The following is a 27,803-nucleotide window of genomic DNA, read 5'->3' as shown; positions in this document are numbered from 1 at the left end:
CCAAAGTGCACGCCAAGGGGTCAATTCCCTTGGAGTCTGCCCAGTGGCAGAATCTGGTCCACTTGCTTTTGTACTGGGCTCTGGTATCTTTGTATGATCTCCAGATTGGCCTGTGAGAGGCTATGGTGCCGAAGCATTAACTGCTCAGGTACCACGCTGTGAGGGCTAGTTTCCCTGGCGCAGGGTGGATGACTCTGCCCCTCTGCTGTGCCAGAAGATGTGCTGGGCCCGTCGGAAGGTGAATCCGGGGAACCTCCAAGAGGCCGAGTGGCTCCGAAAACCATGGCCTGACCGGCCACCATGAAGCTATCAGAATGATGAGGAGTCCTTGATTTTGCAAATTACCCTGTGGATCAGGGGAGTGGGCGGAAAAAGAGTAGGCTTTCATGCCGGTCCACTGGAGGTGAAATGTGTCGCCCAGCGAGCCGGGGCCCTGACCTTGCCAGGACGTGAACTGGGGACACTTCCTGTTGTGCCAGGTGGCAAAGAGATCTATGTGGGGGTGAAACCACATGTTGAAAATCTCCTTAATAACAAGGTTATTTAGCTGCCACTCGTAATTGTCCACTCCCAGCCTGCTGAGCCTGTCGGCTTCCATGTTGGATTACCCCGGGAGGTGGACTGCCGTGAAGTAAATGTAGTTTTCCAGGGCCCACTACCACATGCTGATCGCCAGTCTGCACAGAGGAGGGGATCTGGTGCCTCCCTGTTTGTTGACATGGTACATGCTGGTCGAGTTGTCGGTCTGGATGAGGACAACCTTGCTCCTGAGAAGTGGTAGGAATGCTCTGAGCGCTAGCCAGATGACGTTCAGCTCCAACCAATTGATGTGGTATTCCTGATCCTGTCGAGTCCAGGTGCCGTGGACCGAGAGATCATCCAGGGTGGCTCCCCAGCCCGCGAGCAAGGAGTCTGTGGTGATGGTGACCTGCGGAGAGGGCCTCCGAAAGGGCTTGCCCCTCCGTAGGTTGCAGTCCCTGGACCACCATGTTAGGTCCGGGTGGAGAGATGGATGGAACGTTGATCATCTCGGATTGCAAGCCCGGCTCCCAATTCCATGAGGCCGCGAAGTGCAGCTGAATCCTCTCCATCCTTAGTCTTGTGTGTGGCACGGCTAATAGGACCGCTGCTAGTAGACCCAGGAGATGTTGGTACCACCATGCCGAGGTCACTTCTCTGCTGAGGAAGTGGGCGGTGGCCTTCTTGATGGCCGAGATTTTGTCCTCCGACGGGAAGACCTTCTCGGAGCACATGTCCCAGATGAGGCCCAGGAATGTCAGTCTGCGTAGGCTGCATCTGTGACTTCTTGAGATTGAGCGAGAAGCCCAGATCGTACAGTGTGTTCATAAGGGTATGGGAAGATTGGCGAACCGCTTCCGGAGATGTAGCCCTGACAAGCCAGTCGTCGATGTATGTGTAGATATGGAGAACCTGCGCTCCGAGGAGGGCCGCCACGGCATTCATGAGTCTGGTAAAGACCCTTACCTGGGAGTTGAGGCCAAAAGGAATGACCCTTTATTGAAAATGGTAGCCCATGATCCTGAACCATAGGAAAGAACGATGGGGCTGTCAAATCGGGACATGTATGTAGGTACGGGTCCTTCAGGTCCAGGGAGCACATCCAGTCTCCCTTGACCAATATCTCTGCTATAAAAGCTGGCGTAACCATCTTGAATTTTTGCAGGGGTAGGGAGAGGTTGAGGGTGGAAAGGTCCAGCGAAACTCTCAGGCCCACCTAGTTGTTCTTCTGAATGGTGAAATCCTGCAGTAAAAGCCAAAGCCTCACAGGGAGGCTGGGACTTCCTCCACTGCCTGGATCTCTACCAGCGACCGTATCTCTGCCAAAAGAGTTGCTGTCCCAACCTTTAGGAGTCGAGGGGAGGAGAGGCTGGGATAGGAAGGCGGTACCCCGTGGAGTCCGCGAAATTCTGGCACCAGAAATGTGCATGGAGAGCAAGCCTGCCCCCGACCATGTCATGCTTTCTTTCCCTCTGAGGCTGACGCTGACGCTGAGGAGGGGGACTGGAAAAAGCCCTTACTCTTCCCCCCCCCCCCCCCGTTTTTGTTGTTTGCACCGGCTCTGAGATGGCGAGCGGTCCGGCTGCCTGGATCTGCGTTCATGGAAGCCACGGAACCCTTCATATATACAACCCCTTTCCGAGCGCTGTTGAGATTGGGTGTACAACTTGGCGTGGTCTTTGTAAGAATGGATAAAGACTGTCGTTTGTGAGCTCTTTTTCTTTTTGTCCAGCTCCTCATCCGCAGAGGAGTGTTAGAGGTTCCCCCCCCCGGACGGTAGATCTAGAATGCACTCCTGGACATCCAGGTTGAACTTTGTTGCCCGGGGGAGTTCCGGGAGGAAATCCACAATTCCCCGCCATAAATGTCTGGGTATCGGCAGCCAGCATGGCATCACCATTGGCTTGACGTAGATGTTAAGAGGTGTTGGATAGAGTTTGCCATATGCCTCCAAGATCTTCTCCTCCTTGCCTAGCAGCGCCATAGAGGAAGAGGCCGAGGATGACTGGGGCTTGGAGTATAGTGATGCCGCAGCGATCACCGAAGAGTGTGGCTGAGGATGGGCCGACAGCAAGAGTGTATCCCCCTCCACATGCCTGTACTTGGCATCAAGGCGTCAATTGACCGGCTGGGCCGAGTGGGATTTGAGCCAGCACTTCTTGGCCAGGAAGACTACATTGGTCTGCATAAGAATCCCTGATTTGGCAGAGGGGCGTCGCATGAGGACTTCAGCCAGAATCCCCTCTGCCGGCTGCTCAACCTCAGGTTGGGGAGGCCCAGGTACTCCGCCAGACCAGCAAGACGTTCGTGGAAGGCCCTGGCTGAGGATGGCATGTCTGGATCCTCCTCCTCATCCGTATCCTGCAGATCTGGAGGATCCTGTGGAGGAGGAGGAGTAGTAGTAGTTGGCGCCAGAGGCTGAGGTACATAGCCCGCGGAAGGAGGCTGAGGAGGTGGCTGCGCCGGGGCCTGGGGTGTCAGCGGAGGCATCTGTGGTGCCACTAGCATTGCGGGAAGGACTTCCCTGATGGCTTCTTTGATGATAACCCCCATCTGAGGTGACTTCATGAGGCCGAGGAACTTACCTCCACACTGGCCAAAGAGGTGGCATGGGGTGCCGACAAGGTAGCAGGGTGCTGCTGGAGCCACTGCATACCCTGTCCATATGGACGCAACGGAAAGCTGCCCTGCGTAAATGAGGGGTAGACCGTAGGCCAGTTACCTGGTTGAGGCCAGTCCCACCTGGACACTCGTTCTTCGCTGAATTCCTGGAATAGCATCGGATGGGTGCCCTTTTCTGGCACGGCGGACATTTTGTTGAGCTGCCTGCCACGTGCCTGCAACGTGTTGCTCAGCCCGCTGGGCCCGGCCTCCTTCAAGACTCAGTGGATCACGAGGCCTACCCTGCTCCTCGGGCCTAGGCCCGGTAGGTGCGACAGCCTTTACCACAAGGTATCCTGGGGAGGTGTGCAAGGAACGAAAAGGTGGGCCAGAAGGTGCTGGCCTATTTTTCTCTCCAAGTACTGATCCACAGACGAAACCGAATTTGGCATTGTGCAGAACTCTAAGACAGAGGCAGCTACTACTAGACTGAAAGGCAGTGGGATCTGCCTCAGAGGACCTTCATCAAGAATTTCAGTTTGTTCAAATTGGACTTTTGGGTCCAGAAGGGGACGATAAACCAAAGGTCTCCACCACCTTGGCCATCAGGCACTGAAGTGAAGCCTGAGGTTTTCCCGAAGTTGATGCAGGAAGCATGTCTATCTCTGGCAGACATGTCCAGCCCACTTGCCTTTTGTAAATCCATCAACTCCCCTCCTCATTGCAGAACTCCTCAAGGAAATCCCAGACCTCACTGGGGCACAAAGGTTTGAGCCTAAAAGGAATGAGATCAGCCTTGTCATCAAAAATATCCTCCACTGCTTTTACATTAATGCACCCCTATGGAGCAGGTCCTATTCATGAGGAGCCTTGGCACCGGTTATGCTGTGGAGGGTGGAGCTGGCCCTGGAAGACTATCAGCAGAAGACTGAGCAATGAAGCGCAGCGATGAGTCTTCACCCTTAGGACCTGGAGCCGAGCGTACAGGCATACGGTCGCAGTCTTTTGCAGGGTCTCTGCTGGCTCACCTGTGCATGGTGGGTCCTCAACCTTGGCAAAGATATCAAGCATCTTAAGCTGAAAGGTTCCCATGCCTTGGGTGCGGAGGATTCGGTTGGGTAAGGTACCTGTGGTGCCTTTTCCGCAGAGGTGTCCTCTGAGCAGGTACTTCTCTTCAAGTAAGAAGGATGCTTGGAGTAACGGTATGGTGAGCATGACCTCTTGCAGTACCTTTTTTTGTCCTTGTGGATCGGAAAACATTCTTTGTTCCTTTACCCGGTGACCTTGAATGAGTCGGTCGAACATCTTTTTCCTTTTTGGAAAAAGGGGAGGAGTTTTGCTGCCCGCTACTGAAGGTTTTAGGCCTTAGGCTGCATCGATTGACATGACATGCAGTCGCGCGTGTCATGTTGTCTTTGTCCAAAACGCTACAAATAAATCCTGTGCGGGGCTGAAATGGGAATTTGATGCAAGCGGTTTAAACACTAAATACTTAGTAGAATTTGGAAAGTCGTGAAATGTAAAGCTTCTCAACGAAGCAGTGTTCCTTAGGCAAGCAGAATGCACAGAAAAAAGTAACGAAGGTCACGGGGTGCAGTGACTCAATATATATTGGACCGGACTTCATATTCGGGTTGAGGTGCGTATATACATCAATCTTAGCCAACGCAGATCTGCTCTGTATGGCTCGCCTTAAGAAGCTGGCTATAGGGTCAATGCTGGATATAAAGTTTGGATTAAAGGAGGGCTTTTTCTTAATTGGGTCGATTTTCTGACCTTCAGATAGTCCGGAAAGACACCCTGCAAGAGGAAAACTTTAAGTAACAAATCATAAGGGTCCTGTCTCAGGTCACTTGTGGCCCTTCATATCATTTTCTGTGACCCCCACCCCCACGGCCTCACCTTTGCTTTTCCTCTGCTGCAAAGCACTACAGCTATGAAGCAGATACGGGACCCACTTAGTGAATTTAGAGCGTCTCTGCTGAACCTTTGAAATGTTATCTATTTTACCATCAACTTTGGCTTCAGGGGTGGTTAGTCTGCCACAGTCATGGGTGGTAATTTGGAGCATATAACAAGAAATAAAAGTATACATATCCTGTGACACAGGAAGATAAAGAATGAAAAATAATCATTGACAAACCATATGGTTTGGCTTGATTTGTTTTGGTGCTGGCCAAGTTTTATTTTAAAGGTGCAGTGTTACATGTGCAAATGACGTTGTCATGTGCATGCACAGCCTAAAAATGCCCCAGTAATACCATTTAGTACTATTTAATGTCTCATATGTATTATTTAAAAGACCAAAACGAACTATGCAGCCTCACGTATGTAGTTGCTGGGATCATGTCATTCACAGTGTTGAATGCCACAGTAATACCAGTTAATGTCACATGCATAGTATATTCACCAAATACAAAAAGTAGCACTCTGATGTGTAGGTGCTGTAACTTTATGCCAAGTGCAGCCTCACATGCCTCAGTAATGTAATCCTATTTCAGATAATGTTGTATGTGCAAGGTATAATTTGCATTCTTATCTAGTGCTTCGTGCCAGATTCCTGCCCCCTAAGAACTGTAAGCTGGTGTCATCACCACCATTTAATGGTACTTAATTTATCAGCCTCTAAAGAATAAAAGGCTAGGATGGGTGTTATTACCCCATTTTATATTGCTCAATTTATCATCCTTGAAAGGATAAAGGCTTCAGTGGCCCTACAGCAGGACTGAAACTTGAAAAGGAAAGGCTGGCCCAGTGTGAGATGCGAGCACTTCACTTCTGAGCGATCCACCAGGACAGCTGAAAGAGTTACCTTGTGTGAGGTAATAGCCTCACTAGTGCACGTGATACCATCATATGCTGGGTGGACACTCAAATGCCATGGCAATGCCACTCGATGGCGGTTAATGCCTCAAATGTGTAACAGGCCCAATTTTCATTAAATTGTATTATATGACCATTTTCTACAAATATCTTTGTGAATTTGTCCAACCACTACAAACATGATTTGGTTTTTAAAATCCAATCGGGTATTTTGTTGGTGTTGCTGGCTCAAAGTGCTGTATACGTTTCCACAGTTTTGTTTATCCAATTATTCCAAGTGGACAACTCACAAACTTTCTTTGTGTACATACTTTCATGTACATCCTTTCATGTATCAGCAATGTTATTTGCCAGTGTGCCTTAAAAAGCAACTTTTGACACAAGTGGCAATATCGATTCCATGGATAGAGCTGCCAAACCCCTCATGATTTCGTACTTAAAATCATCCCATGTTTGATCAAAATCACTACCTCAATGTGCTTATAAGAATAGCAAATTATTTTTCAGGATTTGGGACCCCCCAATAGCAGAACAATGCAGGTGTTCTTGTGTGTGTGTGTGTGTGTGTGGGGAGGGGTGGGGGGGCTTCATGCTTTCAGACATTGCCAATGATCAATGCGTACCCCTGGAAAAACACCAAACATTTTGGTCTTTCTCGAAAATGTCTTAGTACCCCAGTGTTGGATAATAGGGAATTCAAGCTATGATGTACACGTTAATTATTGTATTACATTAGTATGTGGTTGATTGAATCCTTTAAACATGCGTTTAATGATCAACAGAAATTAAATGATGTTTTTGCTATTTGTGCAAACCATATACTAATCACAGGATTTAAAAAAAGGCCATCTTGCAAAATAATTTGACAAGATTGATTCTGGGTCCTTTTGAACCCTGGCAGATTGCCAACTTCATGAAACCTGGGTGCCAGAAGGGGAAAGCCAGAAATTGATTTCCTAACTGGAGCTAAGGGCTCTATATGATAATATGCCCCCTAATAGACGTCATAAGTAGGAAAATGTTCTTCCCGGACCCTAACAATGCACCACTAACTTATTCTAGGACTGGGGTGCTTTACTGATCTAAGTTCAGTCCTACAATAAAGTGCTGGATGGTGGGTCAGGGAAATAGGTTAAATAAACAATGTCCATCCAACAATGTTTTGGGGAGCGAGATCTTGACTGGATACCATGGTGGGTAGTTGAAATTATTCAAAGTAACAAATGTAACCCTAAATATTTTGCCAAAAGTGGAGAGACCCTCTACCGATGTTAGGCAAGATTGTATGCAGTACCCTGTGGGAGACTGCACCAGTCGTGTCCTCTTGGCAATAGTTATCCCAACCTTTGGTATACGCATGTACTGCACAAGTTGGTAGAGTGACTGAGCAGCCAGGCTTATCTCAAGAGGGTCTGAATACCCCAGAAGTCTAAGGGCAAACAGTTTCTGCCTGGGGCCCTGAATATTTTCACACAACACAGATTCCTAAATCTCTAGTAGCCTGTTGATTACTAAATATCCCTGAAAGATTCTAACTATCCCTCAAATCAATGTAGTCTCACTAGATCGCGCTGGTGTGCCAACTGACCTAGATAGGTGGCACACCAGCGCTATCTAGTGAGACTACATTGATTTAAGAGATAGTTCGTATCTTTCAGGGATATTTAGTAAGCAACAGGCTACTATAGATTTAGTAATAATTAAAACTGGAACATCTGCAGTCATTCACACCTATTTCTGTCTAAGGCCTCGACATAGTGCGTGTACAAGAATCCTGGCTGACGGATTGCCCAATCATAGATGGATGCGAAACGGCAATCAATCCTGCTATCAAAAAGGCTATGGGCAGACCCATAGCAGGCTTAATTACTTGTGTTCGGAAAAACTTGGGTTACAAAATCCAAGTCGCCCATAACATCTCTCCCTATATTCAGAAATGACTTCTGACTTCGGAAAGCCCAAAAAAAATGTGGGAATGATCATCTCCACATTATCAACATCTATTGGCAGCAGAAGGCAATAGGTACAATACCCTTAATTGATCAAGTAACTATAATCGATCAAATACAGGAGATCGAAGCAAATCCAAAAATATTGATATGTGGAGACCTGAATATAAAGGGTATCAAAGCTAAAAGTAATGTGCAGCATAACAAGTCCCTTACCTCAAACGCGGCTGCCGAAGGGTGCACTGAGATGGAAATAAGAAATGGGCACATGTTAAACAGGAATACTACAGGTGATATACCAGCAAATGCCACGTGGAAGAGGAGCCCACTGTAGTCAATTTTAGATTACATCTTTGTCTCAGAGGCTTTACACATAGGCGCGTAAAAACTTTACATGTGATTCAAAAACCAGAAAGTGATCACAATCTGATAACACTATGGGCCTCATTACAACTCTGGTGGTAGCCGTGCCGTTAAAAGCGGCACGGCTGTCGCCGGAGTTGTATTTTTTCCGGCACCCGTGAATGGGCATGAACCGGGTCATGCCAAGCTAAGCAGACCCAGTAATTGCCCATTTGTCAATATAGTAAGACATATCTTGCTATAATTGACATCTTGTTATTTACTCTGCGCCCCAAACCATGTTTGGCCCCTTTGTTCAATTTGTCTTTGGCGGGATTCACTGGTGAAGCCCGCCTCTGGCTCCAGCGTGTCTGGAAGGGGCAGGAAGGGGGGGGTGCCCACAATTCCCTGTGCTTAATCCCCTTGGTTACAGGAATGCAACCAAAGGTCATTGGCTGTCTGGCTGTCCCTGAAGGACAGCCACCCTACTGTGTGAGTGACAGCTACGATGCGAATGAATGGGAGAAACCTGCATTAAAGGCAAGGCTTTTTGCTTGGAAGGCAGATACGACCACTGGACGAAGGAATCCGAAGAAGAACTTGGAAGAGAACTCCTGGACCATTGGTTTGCCCGGTGAAGCCCTGCTGTATTGCTGAAGCTCTGAATTGGCCTCGACTAGAGAAGCCGTGCAACGGACGACTACTCCCCTTGGGTTGGTGGGACCAATCGACCCCAAAGCAAACTCGTCTGGATATCCTCTTGGGAGCTGGCTGTACTTCCATTGCTGCTGCAGGAACAGATTGTCAGGGAGAAGAACGCCAGATCGAGTGTCTCATTTTTAAGTCAGACCTAAGCTCCAGGTTGATAATCCAGACTCCCATGAAGCAGGATTGACTAAGCCTGAGCCACCTCAACAGAGTACTGAACGCCAGATGCGAGGAAAGCCCATAAGGTATCAGAGAACCGCAGTGGTGCTGTTTGCGAGAGCAGCAAGGAGCTGAAACCACAAAGTGCTGCTGATCTGAAGTTTTTCCATTGCTGCTGCCGACCTTTAATTCGTAGTGCAGGAATCCCCAGACGTCCTCCCTCTTGTCCCCACGACTGAGGCCCAAGAACAGCAGGATCTGCAGACCTACACAGGAACAAAAGCCAGCTGGAACCAATTTCTCGAAACCAAAAGGTGTATCTGGTCATTGCATCGAAAGCAATACCATCAAATGCCTTTCCATCTAAAAAATTGCATCGGAAAAAAAGGTAAAGGGTTTAGTTTAATTGTAATGGCTTTTAAAGGGTAAAAAAAACGGATGTTTGAGGGGGAACCACTCCATTCAAAAAGAAAAAAAGAAAAAAATGCATTTGATGCAATTCTTTTTGATGCATTCTTTTGATGGAATGGTCTGTCGATGCTAATAATTCGATGAAATGACCATAAAGCACCAAAGGCACTGTAAAACTAAGGGGACTTAACCTCTTGTCGTGTAGCCTTGCTAGTTCTCAGTTGAGACTTGTCTTGGTTGCTTTTGCAGAGTTGCTTGCAGCTTTGCCCCTCACAAGCCTCCCAGCTTGTGACCCTACAGGGTTTTCATTTTCTACAAAGACTTCTAAAACATGGTGCAAGACTTTTACCTACCTGCAAGTTGTGCTTCAGCTCACCTAGACTTTTGCTCAATTGACATTGGCTGTCCTGGCTCCCTGAAAGACTCTTCTTACCTCTGACTTTGTGCTTTAACTATCCCTCAACAAAAGCCACATTAGATAACTTGTGTAGCTGGGAAAGGGTTCATTTACTTTGCATTGGAGGGTTCAAAAAGAACTTACCTGTTGAAGAATATGTGTTAACCATTGTTTTATTCCCTCATCTTTTCCTTTTGACACCAACCTCAGTATTACTCTAAATGTGCCAGTGATATATCAAGGTCCACAGTATCCTAGTTATTTAAGTCGCCTCAGGGTGTAGGAAGTGTCTGTGTGCCATCCCAAATGGGTATCTACTGATTTATTGAAACTGAGTATGTATTCTTGAAGTATATTTTTGTGTTCCATATATTTGCTCCCTTCTAAAGAAGGCTTGTTCAACTGACTTAAATTAATAAATAATTGTTTAATTAAGAAACCTTGAGAGTAAGTGTTTATTTGATTACTTGTCACTGTGAATCTCTGAAAACCCTACAGCTTACATTGGCGCCTCGGGGTTCCCATAGGGTGCAGGAAACCCTGAGACCCATAATGGATGAAAAGCGGGGGAAGAGAAGGTAACCCCTATGATACTAAGAGAGACTTTACCAAGATACAGCAACAAGGGGAAAAGGTTCGGGACCTGTATGAGAAAAGGACAGATCAAATAAGAAAGTTTAATCTTCTTTATGGGAGGGAAGGCAACCCAGGGCTGTCACAAGAGAGAAACCATAAAGAGAACTGTGGGAGAAATACATATGATGAGTACTTGGCAGGGGAATAAACCAGGTCTGTATGTGAGATCCAGAAACCATAAAGAGAACTGTGAAAATAGTGCAGAGGAACACAGAACTTGGCAGGCAAGTAAACCAAGTTAGTGTTTGGAACTAAGAGACCTTATAGAGCAAAAAGCCAGATCTGCCAATCAGGGTCAAGGGCCCATCAGAGTTTGGAGAAACATCCAAGCCACTCTTCATCGTAGTGCTTGGTAGAAAGAAACCATGTCTGCCAACCCAGGATCAGGGACCCACTACTTTTAGGCGTAGCATCCCAGCTCCTCTTCTTTGTCACAGTGCCTGGTGAAAAGAACCAGGTCTGCCAACCAGGGACAGACACCCCAAAGACAGAAGAAGCCCGAGAAGATCCATTTGGGGAACCGAGACATTTCCGACCAATTGTGGAACTATGTTGTAAGCCTGAACGAGGCTGGGGAAGAGAGACATCCCCAGCAATTGAACTATACCAGAAGCCCTAAGGAGGCTAGGGAAGGGAGATATTCCCTTAAACACTTAAACTGATAAGCCCAGAACAGTCTTTTTGTCCAGGGGATGGGAGACAATCCTCTGGGCTAAGAACGCCACCTTTTTATTTAGTTTTAAACTGAGCGTGAGGGACAGAGCTAGGATTCGGACATTGGACTTTTTGATTTGGACATCCTGACTGGGAAAGTTATTTTGGTTGCGTCAAGGAAACCCCTCAGACTTAGGGCAAGATAGGGTTTTCTTTTCATTTTCAGACTTGAACAGAAGTGTATGCCAACCACCATGACCACTCTGTTCCAGAGTCTTACTTCTGCGCCCAAGAGGATCTTGCAAAATAAAACCTTTATACCTGTGTGAGGATAAGATCTTTGAAGAGAACGCTAACATGTGTTCTTGACAACACGAAATGGAAAACCTTGTAAACTCAGATTCCACTGGGACGAAGAAGAGGATTTATGGAGGAGAAGAGAACCCATAAGAGAAAAAGTAACAAAGGGTTGAGAAGGGGAAGCCCCACAGCAATGTAAATCCAAAAGGTGGAGGAGCCTGGGTAAATGAAGAGCCTGAAAGTTTAAAACACGTAGAGATACTGACCTCAGAGAGAAGTGGAGGCAAGATGGGCAGTGTCCTGGAGATGTGAGAGACCAAGAGCTGACAGGCATGTTACCGTTGGTAACCAAGAAGCCAGATGAACCGAAGTAGGACACGTGGCATCCCAAAGTGGAGAGAGAGAGGAAGAGACAGACCGGTGGCGGGACCACAGAAGATCGTGGTGGACCAGAGGTCCAAATAACAATGCTGAAACCAGTCTGACACGGCCAACTCAGGACAAGCTGATACCCAAGATACCAAATCACCCTCTAAGACGAACAAAGGGAGGAGAAGCTGGCTAAGAGAACACAAGACGCCAGAGTAGGAGGACAGGAAGCAGATCCACAACTAACTAGGACCCTGGTGACAATAACCCAAGCAAAGCAATAGGGATAACGGGAGACCCAGGGGAGTGAACGGAAAGAAGTATTATATCGTCACAGTTGCAAGAGAGATAAGGCCATAAAACCAGAAAGAGGAGTGGATGATAGACATTCTTGAAGAGATTCTTGGAACACTCCTACTCGTCAGTTACGAGAGAGATAAGGCTGTAAAACAAGGGAGAAGAGTAGATGGGAATTATTGGCACTCTCATATTTGTTGGGTCCTTTGCAAGGGGGCATTTTCCATAACGTATGTATTAGTATTGTTTGACCTTTACTTTAAGTAGCATGATGTTTGTGTGGTATACGTGGTACATACGGTGCACCCCAGGAATATGATCAAGTTCCTTCAGAATGCATTCAGAATGAAGTGAAGGGAAAATCCATCTTCCCTAAGAAGATGATCACTGACAACTGGTCAGTGTCTCTCGAGGGAGATGGACATTTCTTTCTTTTTTTAATGAATGGTGTCAGATATGCAAGGACTTCACTATATATTATCAAAATATCAACATGCGTGTAGAATGCTTTAATGCACCATCATGAATGGCATCAGAAATTGGATACAAGCACTCAGAGCGCATTTTATAATATCACTTTGCCCCTCATGCCGTATTGCGCTGAAGGTAGCCTAAATCCAAAACAGTGGCTAGGACAGTCTGCCAGGAAGGTTATAAATGATGAAGAGATTCAGAGACTGATGAAGAGTTAAGAGTGCAGTTAAGAGTGCAAGTTCCAAGGAAAGTTATGACATTGTGCTCTATGAGAGGATGTGGAGAGCTGACCCAGGTAGTGTGGTGAAGATCAGGTAGCCTAGGGTTCCTGGGGAAAGTGCTGCTATGTTGTCTTGTGCACTCCAAGCGGAACAGAACTTAGGGAATGCCGTCCGGCATACAGAAGTCATTGTGTGGAACAAGGAAACTGTGGCATATATACCTAGGTACAGGGAGACTGGTAGGAGGCACAACACTCCTCGACGTTGGTGCCGAGGCAGGGAGAAGTGTTGGTTCTCTCAAGTGGTGAGCAGTTTGGTGTTAAGAATCCCTGCCCTTTTATCCTTTTACTGTTTTCCCTACCTTGTTCCCAGTCTGCATGATCCGTGTACACATGTTATGGTAATATATCTGGTGACACAGACCTGTGATGCCACCTCATTGCAACTTTTCTGGAGAATGGTGGCTGTTTCAACCTGCAAAACCCCTGCTCAATTTCAATAAACATAAGAAATATCACATTATTGTGTCTGCTTCCTGGTGAGCAAATCGTTACTTCAGATACATTAACAGATAAGGAGGGGATTCATCCTGAAATGGGAGTGAACACTGAAGTCAAACCAAACAGAATTTTGAAGGCCTCATTGTGCAGAGGTTTTGGTTCCTCTTCGTGGTCCTTTCATCTCTGAGGTTAGTAGTCTGCTTGTCATAATCAACTTGTTTTTTTTCATTTTGAACAGAATGTGAATTTAAACTATTTGCCATGTCAGAACACACAATTATAGTCTTGTTTCAAGCTTTTACAAATCTACTTCCTTTCATCGTTTGGTCAACAAAAGAGCTAGGGAAATAATGTATGTAATGACAGTTTGGAGAATGAATATTATACATTTACCTTTGGTGGCCCTCTGGAAATTACAAAACTCGTGTGACAGGGGTGGTATAAACCTGCAGAATTTTGAGTTGTATTACTTGGTGGGACAGCTGCAATATGTGGCCAGGTGGTTGTCTGAAGAAGAAACGGCCTGAACCAGGCTGTTATGTAAGGTTCCTGCTCCCTACTTCCTTAGAGAGACAGTGTGGTTACCTAAAACAAAGGTACTAGGAATGGCAAGGCTGCTGGTGCTTGGCTGCGAGGTGTGCCATAGAACATGGCAGACTGTGGGATACCCAGCTCCGTTCTCCATGCAGGTGCCGCTAGTGGCGCTCCAACTGAGGCGAGATTGGGAAGAAGAGGTGGGAGAACCCATGTCGGATGGGCAACGGGATAGAGCCCAAAGGTATCATAAGAAGGTGTCCCGAAACGCGAGGCTCCAGCAGATTCAATTATAGGTCGCTCAGAGCATATTTGACCCCCAGTAAAATTGCCAGATTTGGTGGCCCGTTGACACAGAAATGCCCTAGGTGCGGGGAGGAGGAAGCTGGGATGCTACATATGTTTTGGGCTTGCCCGGAGGTGGGAAGGTTTTGGACAGAACTGAAGATACGCTTAGCAGGAAAAGGGATTACGCTGGAGGTGGAGTCAGCTTGGGCATGTATGCTTGGGGGCTTTCCCAGACCACGTAACCTGAGGCACATTAGTAAGATGAAGGACCTGGCCTACATCCTGGCCAAACATAGAATTGCAATGTGCTAGAAAGCAACCCATAGACCTAGAATAGAGATGTGGTGGGCTGACCTCATGAAGTGGGCAGAGGCAGAAACGGCTGCCTGGTACACAGCGGTCAGCAGGGGGAGAGAGAAGGAGGAGGTGGGACCCCTAATAGCATGGAGACAATTGGTGGCCTCAATGGCGGGCCCCTCCCAGGCCGACCATAGTGATGATGAAACAGAAGAGATATTGGCAGTAGACACGCCTGAAGATGAAAAGGCTGATGACATGGACACAGGGGCTCGAGTTAAAGAGGTTGGAGGGGGGAGGACAGAAGAGTGTATTCTGTAATATAATGTTGTGAAACTTAAACACGGAAGTCTTAATCGTTTGTAATGTTTGGAGTGTTATAAAATAATAGAAATCTTTAAAAAAATAAAATTAAAAAAAAATAATATTATACATTTACCTTAAACTCCCCAACAATGGAAGGATCCTCACTTTCATCAGCTTTGCCTCTATACAGTTTGAAGGTGTCACTGAAGTCAGTCAAGCCATTAAATTCAGGAACATTCTCAAGTTCAGTGTTGTACACCTTAAAAAAAATAAAACATTAATGGCGATCATCACTTTGAATCTGAGAAGGGAACTCCCATCAGTCACTGCTGCTCATTTGTATCCATAACATACTGCCAATACTCCAACTAACCTATGTTTTGGACATCAACCCCCCCCCCCCCAATTCTCATAAAAGATAAGGGGGAATACTTTGTTTGTTCTGCATTTACGGTTTCCTGTTAAAATGGTCAGGTTGTAAACGGCTGACTTCTGAATATTACTTTCAACTAACCCCGATAGGTGAGCATTAACAGTACAGATGGAAAAAGCCTCATCCCAGTAGTTAGTCGCTGTGAATCGGAGGAAAGGAGAGCATTACGAACAGCAGCTAAAAGTGACAAGTCAGTATCACAATCAGTATAAACCTCTTTATGTCTCAGACCTATTACTCATAACATGGCTAACCGTATTGAGAATCAACTACATCCATTCAACTACGGATTCTTGTATGGAATTAATCAAAGGCTAATAGTTCTCCATATCATGCAGAAATAAATCATGTGTTACGGTATGTACAAAATGTAGGAAGAGACAACAGAAACGAGGAGCACATCTCTTGTCAGCAGAACATTGATGCATGCACACGTTTTAATTTAAGAAAAAAGAAATCTCTGGTTCCAAAGCCGTTCTGTTTGAGCAGAATAATGCCTTTTCAATGCCTCTGGCTACAGATAATACCTTTATTGTGTCGTATCCTTTCTGAATATACTGTCCGCATTTCCCATGCTCTCCAATTGATGCATAGTATTTACTCCACCAGTCAACAATTTCTTCCTCCTATGGTAAAACAAAACCTCTTAGAAATCTCCAAGGACATTTTTATTCGATTACATACTATAAGAGCTGGAAACAGATCACAGAAGTCATAGCATAGATGCAAAGTCAGTCAGTAGAGGCCAATTCTTACGACTATGTTAAACATGGGTATGCTGGAATCAGACTAAGTTTGGGTACTGAGGAAAAGTCTACCACCCTTATTTAAGCATGACACAATAGACAGACCCACCAAACATGGTGTGACATGAGGCTCTGTGTGGGCGTGCAGTGAGGGCGAGATAATATGAGCGGCGAGTATGTGAAAACTCAAATAAAAAAGGCGAGTAACTAAAATGTTCATCCCAGCACTGCCAGCTTCTGTAGAGGCCACAACTGCTTTCTAAATCGATCTACAGTTAGGCTATTGACCCTTCATCACCAAAGAAAATACCCTCCTATGCCACAGGATACAATATTTACCAGGACACCAACACCCAAAAGGCTCGTCCCCTGCAGGCACAGTGAGACTTGATGGCAGGCCTCTGAGTGGAAACCACATCAAAGTGACAATCTGAGAAATGCCACTGCTTAGACTCTCAAAAGCCAACCATGAAACGTCAGGCTGCTGAGGATCGACCTGTCCTAGTGGGTGAGCTGGACCACTCTGGAGTGGTGCAAAGGAGGGCAGGCTGACCGATGCACACCCTCGAAAGCAACCGTGAAGAAGATTCCAGACCAAGTAATATATTCAGACTGTTAACAAAAGTTTGGGCACATGCAGCCAACTTGTCAAAAAAAAACGGGACGGCTATAGGAAACTTTATCCAACACTAGAGGACAGCTTAAACAAGGGAATCCCAAGACATCTTCAATTAGCGCAATTGTATGTTACAAATGGCGGGAGACCCAGTAGAGGTTCAGGGCAAAGGGCAAAGAACAAGTTACTCTCTTACCTGGTAACGTTATTTCGATGGGATGGTCCGACGACATATTCCATATCTATGACAGTAATCACGACAGCTGTGCTGCTTTGGAAAATCGTTCGGCGTCCGCGTCGATGACATTGATACGCTGTCCTTGAGGGCCTCCGTCGAGCCGAAGTCACTGGATGTTATAAGTAGGACACACGACGCCCGTAGCCTCAGTTGTAGTTTTTTCCCTCAGAACGTGTGGCACCAAACCACTTCCAGTATGACCACAGAAAGCCTTGCGGAAACGTAAGCTGCAATCGCATAAGAAATTCTGTAGCAGGGCAGGTAGGGAGCGAGCGATATGGAATATGTCGTCAGACCATCCCATCAAAAGAATGTTACCAGGTAAGAGAGTAACTTGTTCATCGAGGGGATTGGGTTCTCCGACGTATTCCATATCTATGACAGACTCCCAAAGCAGTACCAACGTATGGAGGAGGGAAAAGAATTTAGAGTATAGAAATTTAGAATGCCCAATCAAATTGCAGAGTAAAGGACCGCGTTGCCAAAGTCCAGATCCTGCCCATGGATAGAATCGAGGGAGTAGTGACGTACAAAAGTATGGACTGAAGCCCAAGTGGCTGCATCACAGATGTTACGAATAGGATCACCCCTCTGCAGGGCAGTAGAGGCAGCCATAACCCTGGTAGAATGGACCCATAATCCTACCGGAGGGTCCTTACCCGCCAAGCGGTAACATTCAGAAATTGCCAAGATAATCCACCTAGACAAAGTCTGCTTCGTCACAGCTTGTCTCAAACGCCTTCCAGCGTAACCAATAAAGAGCGGATCGTCCACTCTGACCCGGGACATGCGAGAAATGTAGAAACTTAAAGCTCTCCTAGGATCCAACCTATGGAGCCTCTCCTCTTCCTTACCAGGATGTGGAGGAGGATAAAATGCTGGAAGAATAACCTTCTGGCTCAAATGAAATTCTGACACCACCTTCGGAAGAAAGGAAGGACGAACTCGAAGGACAACCCTGTCCTTATGAAACACAGTGAAGAGTGGCTTAACTGAAAGTGCCTGCAACTCACTCACTCTGCGAGCGGAAGTGACTGCAACTAAAAACACAGTTTTAAGGGTTAACAGCCTCAAAGGACAAGAATGTAAAGGCTCAAACGGAGCACCCATAAGGAATTTCAGAACAAGGTTCAAATCCCAACCAGGTACCAGGAAAGGTGCCGGTGGAAACACATTAGTGAGTGCTTTGAGAAACTAAAGGAATTTTAAAATACGAACACTCCTCAGACGAGCGCTTAAATATAGACAGCGCCGCCAGGTAACCTTTAACAGTACCCACTTCCAGGCCCTGTGGGCCAACGAAAGCAAAAAAGACAGAACTACAGGAATGTCACATGAAAAAGGATCCACATTCTTAACCCTGCACCAGTCGCAGAACTTTCTCCAACGGCAACGGTACAGGGACTTAGTTGCCGGCCGTCTGGCAGAAAGCAACACCTCCATCACGTCTTCAGGGAGATCCCAATCCTTATACCTCAACCTTTCAGAAGCCAAGCGTGAAGGTTGAGGGATCTGACCTCTGGATGCAGAACCTGACCCCCCCCCTCCTGTGAGAGCAGGTCATCTCGGTAGGGAAGACGACGTGGAGGGCAGATGGACAAGTCGAGAAGGTCCGGGTACCACATCCTCCGAGCCCAAGCCGGAGCAATGAGGATCATCCGGGAACCGAACCTCCGTAACCTCCGCAGCACTTGCGGGATGACAGGGACTGGAGGAAACGTGTACAGCAGTGGGAAGGACCACTCCACCACGAACGCGTCTCCTAAGGCTCCTTTTGGGGGAAATTCCCGCAAGCAGAACTTTTCGCACTTCCGCTGGACACTGGAGGCGAAGAGATCCACTTGAGGGGTCCCCCAAAGGGCAAAGATCTCCAGGAGAATCTCCTGAGCCAGCTCCCACTCGTGAGAGATCGCGCTGTGCCTGCTCAGAGTGTCCGCCGTCTCGTTTTCGTCTCCGGCCAGATGAACTTCCGAGATCGAAACTTCCTGCGGAATGGTCCAGAACCAGAGCTGCATCGCCTCCCTGCACAGAGGAAGTGACCCTGCCCGCCCCCCCTTTTTTTGTTGAGGTAGTGCATGGCCACTGTGTTGTCTGTCACAATCAGGACATTCTTTCCTCAAACAGTCGGCAGACAAGCCTTCAGGGCTAGCCTGACGGCCCGCAGCTCCAACAGATTGATATGGAGTCTGGACTCCGATGGAGACCAACGACCGCTGACTGTCAACTCGTCGGCATGAGCTCCCCATCCCGCGAGGGATGCGTCCGTCACGATAGTCACCTCTGGCCAGGTTATCCAAAACGGAGCCCCCTTCATCAGACTGCCGTCGACGGCCCACCACAGAAGGTCCTGGGCGACCGAGGGCGGCACCTGAACGGGGTCCGACATCCTGCCGGAGGACTGCGACCATTGCATCTTGAGGGCCCACTGCAGAGATCTCATCCGCAACCTGGCCTCCGGCACTAGAAGAATGCAGGATGCCACGAGGCCGCGCAACCTCAAGAACTCGAATGCCGGGAGACTCTGGGCGTGTTGAAACTTGTGCACCATCTGCTGAATGTGATGAGCCCTCACCTGGGGAGGAAAACACTGCCCCAGGGAAGTGTCGAGCACTGCTCTGATGTACTGGAGCGGCTGGGTTGGCGTCAAATGGGACTTCTTTAAGTTGAGGGAGAAGCCCAGCCTGTGAAGGGAGTGGCAGGTGACGGACAGATGATCCAGGACTTGCTTGGGAGAGCGCACCCTGATCAACCAATCGTCCAGGTGGGGGTAGATGTGAATCTCCCCTTTCCTGAGATACGCTGCCACCACCACCATGAGCTTAGTGAATACCCTCGGGGCGGAGGTCAATCCGAACGGCAGGACCTGAAACTGAAAGTGCGAGTCGCCAACCACGAACCTCAGGTACTTCTTGTGCTTTGGATGGATCGGCACATGAAAATAAGCGTCCTTGAGGTCAAGAGACACCAACCAGTCTTGAAGTTGAAGGGCCTGGAGGACTTGAGAAAGAGTAACCATCTTGAACTTGTCCTTCCTGAGGAGCTTGTTCAAACCGCGTAAGTCCATGATGGGTCTCAATCCCCCGTCGTTCTTCGAAATCAAAAAATAAGGGGAATACCATCCCTTGTTCCTCTCTGCTACAGGCACCAGTTCTATGGCGCCTTTCTCCAGCAGGGATTGAATTTCCTGCGCAAGGAGAAGATCCAGACTCTTCAAAGTGCGATTCCCTGGTGGATTGTTGTGAGGCCTCTGCCGGAAAGGAAGACAGTAGCCGTGGGCTATGATCTCCAGAACCCACACATCTGAAGTAATGGCACGCCACTCTACAAGATGCTGCACCAGCCTTCCCCCCAACCGGCGAACCATGGGACATGGGACATGGCCTCATGACTGAGCTGAAGCGGCTGCGGCAGTGGCTGAGGGCAAAGAGGCAACAGCCCGAGCAGCCTTGGCACCTCGAGTACCTTGTTTTCCACTTCTGGCACTCCTACGGTGGCCCCTTTGACTGGCAGCTCCTCTCGCTTTACCAAAGGAGGAGTAATAACGAAAGGAACCTCCCCTCCATTGCTGTCCCCTAGGACGAAAGGGCGGAGGTTGTCAAACTGCAGCGCCCAACGACTTTGCTCCAGCTTTGGAGGTCTGCAACCTCTCAAGGCTCTCGTCAGCCTTGCTGCCAAAAAGATGTTCCCCGTCAAAGGGCATGTTGAGGAGCCGGGCCTGCACATCAGGAGCAAACCCCGACTTCCGCAACCACGCAAACCTGCGTATCAAGGTGCTCGCCGCCATGGACCGGCTGATGCAATCTGCCATGTCCAAACCCGACTGAACGGGCTCACACATAGTATCCTTGCCATCCTGAACCTCCCCAGGTCAGGTTGCCCACATCGTTGTGTGGGCGGACCCCCATTGGGTCCCACAGGACATGACGTCCCGGACGTGACGTCAGGGGAAGGGGAGGGACGAGGGCAGGTTCGGCAGTTCCGCCGATGCGTTTAATAAAAGAGGTTGCATCACACCCCGGCTCCCGCGTATCATTCCTGCGCAAGCAGGGCCTTCTCCAAGGGGACGCTTCGGGAAGAAGCGGCACCTTAACACTGGCGACGAGCGGGCACGGACTCCCGCTGGCACTATGCCGAGGTCTGCGGTCGAGCAGTTCAGCACGTCGGCGCGCCTCGGGCACGACGGCCGACTCTACACGGCCCCGCCTCCCGCATGGCAAAGGCCTGGATTCGGCACACGGGCGCCCCAGAATTACGGGAGCACTGACTACGTGCGGCCCCGCCTCCCGCGTGACAAAGGCCCAAACTCTTCACACGGGCGCCCGCGCGAAGACGTGCAGGCGCGCCCAGTGACAGCAAGAAACGGGAGAGTGGTGCCAGAGGAAACCTTCCTCTCGCGCCAATCACGACCTCCCTCCCACGTGCGGCGTGAGGCTGCGCAGGCCAAGAAATAAGGCCACACCGCAAGGAAGCGGTGAGGTGGGGAAGGTAATTTACCACACACAGCAGAAGGCCTGCTGCAGCTGCCCAAGCACAGTCCCAGGTGCCACAGCATATCGACACACGAACTCTTCACTGCAACGCAGTCATATCGGACACGGCGACCACGCCAGCATCCTCCTCGGGAGGGGTAGGATCGGCGCCTGGAAATGCTGACACAGCACAGGACAACAGCCAGCATGCACACCAGGAGGGAGCAGCCCAAGTCATGCACATGCCCAACCCATTCGAAATCAGAGATGCCTCTAATCTGGGGCCCAGATGGAACATATGGCTACGGGACTTCAAGTTCTACACAGGTGCCATAGGATTGACGGACGACACGAGGCTGAAAAATACACTGTTCATGGCAGTGGGACCAGCGGTAAGAGACATTGCGGGGGAGCTGCTGAATGTAGAAACAGTCACATACGGGGAGCTACACGCCAAGCTGTCCGAAAACTTTGCACCACATACAAACGTGGATTATGAGCGCCACATGTTCCACACAACAAGACAGGAAAAAGGGGAATCAATAGACAATTTTGTGATGCGCCTCCGCATCAAACTGAAACATTGCGAATTCCATAGATACTCCAGTGAAGAGGCGCTCAGGTCCCAAGTAATAGCCGGATGCCTCTCACAGCCTTTTCGTAAGCAGCTCCTACAGAAACAACGATCGCTAGAAGAAATCCTGGCGCTGGCCCGCATGGAAGCAGCGGTGGACTCTCAATTGGACAGCCTAGGAAAAGTGGCCATACACCAACACAGTGACAACACCGAGTCGATCAATAAACTGTATACCCACCCTAATCAAGCCAAAAAACACCCCGATGCCACATGTTTTAAATGTAGTTATGAATACCCACACACAGGGACATGCCCGGCTGTAGGGCAAAAGTGCGCCGCATGTGGGGGAATGGACCACTGCAGGGCCATGTGTAAGAACGCCCCAACCCACACAACTCCCAAACATCGCTACCAAGAAAGGCGCCGGCCCACCCCCCAGAGCCCGCCCAGACCTGCAGTGGACAGCGAAAGACGGCGCGCCAGGAAAGAAGACAGCGACCGCAGAAGCCGATACACACGCGAAGATAAACGCTCGTCAGAGGACACGAGACGATCACACAGGCGGCGTTTTGTAAGATACGTTGAGACCAGATCCCCCACCAGTACTGACACCCCTTCGTCAGAAGAGGATCAGAGGAGGAAAGGTTACGTGTGGGCCCTACAGGACAACACGGCGGCCACCCAACACAGCCCCATTTTGACACTTCAAGTGAAGGACACCCCACTGAAGTTTCTCGTGGATACCGGAGCGACGGTCAACATTATTAGTGAAAGCGCATATCAGTCCTTGACCACACAGCCAAAGATCAGAAAGGCCACGGTAGACATATACCCCTATGGCTCCACGACACCCCTGCCATGCAAAGGCATGATCACAGCCAAATGCACACATAAAGGGCACTCCGCAAAGATCCCGCTGTACATTCTAGACACAGAAGCTAACAGCGGATGTATACTGAGCTTCCGGACAGCAGTAGACATGGGACTAGTACACATCTTATACCAGCTGATGGCCCACAAGTACTTTACAAAACCGGACTCAATCGAACAATCATTCCCAAAACTCTTCACCGGCCTAGGCAAGCTGCGAAACCGGAAAGTACACCTCCACATTAACCCTCAGGTCAAACCAGTGGCCCAACACTATTGAGGCATTCCGTTTAATATCCAGAGACAGGTGGAAGAGGAGTTGGACAAACTCATCAAAATGAACGTTATAGAACCTGTATCGGGCCCGACGCCATGGGTATCGCCCATCGTCCCCGTCCCCAAGAAGTCACCAGAAGGATCCATACGTTTATGCGTAGATATGCGCAGAGCCAACACAGCCATCAAAAGGGAAAGGCATCAAGCGCCCAGAATCACGGACATGATTCACCTTCTTCATGGGGCGAGAGTCTTCTCCAAGTTAGACCTTACAAAAGGTTACCACCAAATTGAAATCGCCCCGGAATCCCGTTACATCACCACATTCGTCACTCATCTCGGCCTGTTTCAACACAAAAGACTCAGTTTCGGCATATCCTCGGCCGCCGAGATCTTTCAGGAGGAGATTCACAAGGTCATCAGACACGTCCCCAACTGTCTGAACTATTCGGACGACGTCCTAATCTACGGCAAATCACAGGAAGAACATGACCTAGCACTACACAGGGTATGCCAAGCACTGGACGACGCAGGGCTAACCTTGAACAAATCCAAGTGCGAGTTCTCGAAAGGATCTCTGAGGTTTTTCGGGCACATCTTCTCGGATAAAGGCATGAGACCCGACCCGGAAAAAGTAGAGGCCCTCAACTCAGCCACGCCCCCCGTGAACACCACCGACCTCAGGTCGTTTCTAGGACTGGCCAGCTATTGCTCCAGATACCTGAAAGACTACGCCACAGTCAGTAATCCCCTGCGCCTACTCACCCGGAAGGACACGCCATTCACATGGTCGAAGGAGTGTCAAGCAGTGTTCGAAGCGATAAGGAAGGCCATCGCACAGGCAGAAGACATGGCATACTTTGACGCCAGCCGCGACACCGAACTAATAGTGGATGCCAGCCCGGTGGGACTCGGCGCCATATTGACCCAGAAAGATCCCAGGGAGCCACACATCACGCACGTGGTAGCATATGCCAGCCGGAGCCTGATGACCACGGAACAGGCATACTCACAGGCCGAAAAAGAGAGCCTCGCGGTCGTCTGGGCTTGTGAATATTTTCATCTCTTCCTGTTTGGCAAGGAGTTCACCATCATCACGGACCACCAGGCACTACTTACCATATACGGCAGCCTGAAGGCCAGGATGCCACCGAGAATTGCCAGATGGGGCCTACGCTTACAGTACTACATGTTCCAAATACAGCACCGGCCAGGAAAGGAAGAAAACCCAGCGGATTACCTCTCCCGGCATCCCATGTCCACGACGGCGTCTCAACCGTCCATAGCGGACGCATACATAAATTACATCATACATCACCTGCAACCACTCCCAGTAGGGTGGCTGGAGCTATCGATACAATCAGAGGCAGACCCAGCGCTGCGAATCGCCCGACACTGCCTACAGATGGACAAGACGACCCTCATGAAACATCAAGCCAGAGGTGAATCGGACACTACGAGGGAAGACATCAAGTGGCTGGACCAAGTCCGGGAAGAGCTGACCGTGGTAGAGGACAACATCATACTAAAGGGTTGCAAGGTCATCATCCCGAGAACGCTCCGGGAGAGGATAGTACACCTAGCGCATGAAGGACACAGAGGCGTAGTCGCCACAAAGCGCCTCCTTCGCCAGAAAGTCTAGTTCCCTCAACTCGATCGCTTGGTAGAAACCATTGTGGGAAGATGCCACGTGTGTGCGCAAGTGGCGCCCCCGCCACACCCAAACCCATTACAATCTTCACCGTTGCCAAACAAAGTGTGGGAGAAGCTAGCAGTAGACCTATTCGGACCACTGAACAACGGGACACACGTGGTCGTACTTATGGATGAACATTCAAGATACACGGACGCCCAAATAGTAGAGAGCAGTGCCACATCATGTGTCATTCCAGCTCTTGACAGGATGCTCTCTGCCTATGGCATCCCCAAGATCATAAAGTCCGACAACGGTCCCACATTTATAAGTCAAGACTTTTAGCAATTCGCAAAGTACATGGGGTTTCAACATCGACGTAGAACCCCCCGATGGCCACAGGCCAACGGTATGGTCGAGAGGTTCATGGCCAACATAAAGAGGACCCTCCAAATAGCCCATGTGCAAAACAAGCCATTCGAACAGGCCCTCAATCAATTACTACGAGAATACAGGCACACGCCCCACAGCACGACGGGAGTGTGCCCCGCAGACCTGATGTTCCGAAGACCGATCACCACGCGACTACCTGAAGACCCGAGACCACAAGATCTGACACCGCTAGAACAAGAAGCACAAGCAAATGACACCGCGAGGAAAGCAAAGACGAAAGAGATCACAGACAGGAAAAGAAGAGCTCGGGAGAACATAATGCAACCAGGAGACGAAATATGGCTCAGGCAACCCAAGAACCGGAAATAAGAAGCCACCTTTGCACCCACGCCTCTGGTCGTGACACACAAGAAGGGCTCTATGGTGACAGCACAAAGGGACGACCGCTCAACGGTAACCAGGAACAGCTCGCACTTCAAACGGGTCAGACTGACTCCAGCAGGTCAATGGACCTGGGACAGAGATAGCGATGAGGACAGACCACGCGAAGAAGCGTACCAAGGAGACGGGGAAGAGTCAGAAGGCGAGGCGCCCCTCCCCACACTCGCCAGGTACGGACCGACCCCGATCAAGACAACACGACCGCAGAGGAGTCGCATGAAGCCGACGCGACTCATCGAGGAGATATGGTAAGAGGGGAGCCCCTCAACTCGCATGTTAAAAAGGGGGGAGATGTCAGGTTGCCCACATCGTTGTGTGGGCGGACCCCCGTTGGGTCCCACAGGACATGACGTCCCGGACGTGACGTCAGGGGAAGGGGAGGGACGAGGGCAGGTTCGGCAGTTCCGCCGATGCGTTTAATAAAAGAGGTTGCATCACACCCCGGCTCCCGTGTATCATTCCTGCGCAAGCAGGGCCTTCTCCAAGGGGACGCTTCGGGAAGAAGCGGCACCTCAACACCCCATTCATCCCCTTCGGGAATATGTTCAGCCGCCAAGGAAACAGTTCCACAGTGTGCGCATGAAAAGTGACAAAGCACACATGGAGTTGGCTGCCTGTAAAGCCATACGCCCTGAAAAAAAACACTTTCTTCACCCAGCCATCAAAACGCTTGTCATCCCTATCAGGAGGGATGGTAGGGTACGACGCCTGCTTTGCTGGGGCCATGGCCGCCTGCACCACCAAACTCTCCGGAGTGGGGTGCGTGGTCAAGTAGCAGGGGTCACTGCTGGCTGGGCGGTATTTTTGCGGCAAAGACTTGCTCACTGCCGGCAGACTCTACAGAGCAGTCCAAGCTGCAGCCACCCTTCTTTGCAAAGCCATATGGAATGGCAGTACCGGGTCAGTTGGAGTACCTTGGTCGAGGATGTCCGTCAGGTCATCCTGTAGAAAATCCACAGGTGGCGCAGACCACCCCAAGTATTCCGTGACCCTCGACATAAGGCGCCGGTACGAGGACTCTGCATGGGTGCCAGGCTCTGGCCGACAGAACTCCACCTCTGGAGAGGTGTCCAGACCACTGCTGTCGTGCAGTGACTGACGCAGGTCTTCAATCTGGCCGTGACCAGACAAAATCTCAGGCACCTCCTCAGGCACCAAACCTTCCTCAGATCCCTCATCCCCCTCAGAAATATAATCCAGAGGTTGGAAAGAGGGCACAGAAAAAGGGACAAAGACATTCTTAGCCTTGGCCAGAGCCTTTCGGGGGGGTTCCACTGTGCCACGGGGTACCTCCGACAAAGCAGCCTCGAAAGGCGTCGACGAAATCGGCGTCGAGCGAGGCACCGACAATTTCAATGGCATCGACACAGGCCTCGAGGGCAGAGCCCCGAGCATGTCCTTCGACAGCCTGGGCGCCAATGGCGTTGACGACTTCCTCAAAGACTTCACAGGCTCACGCGGTCTCGAGGGCGTCGAGGACCGGGAACTGGAATGGGCATGTCTAGAGCGACCATCCTTGTCCGACCGGGACCTCGAAGGTGCTGGGGGTCACGACGACCGCCCGAGCCCAAAGGCGTACGGGTGGTGTCTCTAGTACGGTCACGGCCAGCGTCCTTCGATGGCGCGGACGGGGCGGAGCCCTGCGATTGAAAAATCGCCATCATTTCCTTTCGGATGGAATCCCATTCCTCTGAAGTGGAATGCTTGTTGGGACAAGCAACCCACCGACGGGCGGAGTCCTCAGATGAGGACAGGGAAGGCGACCTGTGACAGCGCTTCCGTGAGTGCCTCGAAGAGGCAGAGGAATGACGAGACCGACTCCTGGACCGAGACCCACCGGACTCACGACGACGATGCGGAGAGTCGCCCCTCGAATCGTCCGTCAAAAGTCCAGTGCATCGTGACTTCTGGGGCTTGGCCACCTTACCCACCGACAGCTTCTTCTTATGCTCCCGCAAGGCCTTCGATGTAAGCGACTGGCAGTCGACACAGTCATCCGTATCGTGGTCCTCCCCGAGGCACCAGAGGCAAGCGTTGTGCGTGTCAGTCAACGACAACTTGGACCCTCACACCAGACACTTCTTAAAACCTGACCGCAGGGTGGAAGAAGCCGAAGGCATCATTTCAATACACAAACGAACAGGTTCGAAGAACCGAAAGAACAGGATTCAGTAGAACCGAGGCGCACCGAGATCTCCGAAGCGAACGCGGAAAAAATGGAACTGAGGCTATGGGCGTCGTGCGTCCTACTGATAACATCCGGTGATGTTGGCTCGACGGAGGCCCTTGCGGATAGCGTATCGACGTCAATTGACGCAGGACGTGG

General features: G+C 49.7%; 1 protein-coding gene across 1 annotated transcript in view; it reads right to left on the bottom strand.

Moving 5' to 3' along the window:
- MYOF (myoferlin) overlaps window positions 1-27,803 on the bottom strand; it is a 1,388,224-nt gene that overhangs the window by 252,557 nt on the left and 1,107,864 nt on the right. Inside the window, exons 39-40 of the mRNA XM_069611360.1 lie at window positions 15,746-15,844; window positions 14,919-15,044 (exon numbers count right to left, since the gene is read on the bottom strand). Coding sequence (XP_069467461.1) covers window positions 14,919-15,044; window positions 15,746-15,844 — 225 coding nt within the window. The remainder of the gene's footprint in view (window positions 1-14,918; window positions 15,045-15,745; window positions 15,845-27,803) is intronic.

Source organism: Ambystoma mexicanum, chromosome 8, assembly GCF_040938575.1.
Source record: "Ambystoma mexicanum isolate Mex_15411 chromosome 8, UKY_AmexF1_1, whole genome shotgun sequence".
NCBI lineage: Eukaryota > Metazoa > Chordata > Amphibia > Caudata > Ambystomatidae > Ambystoma > Ambystoma mexicanum.
This window is presented reverse-complemented; position numbering and strand designations above follow the sequence as displayed.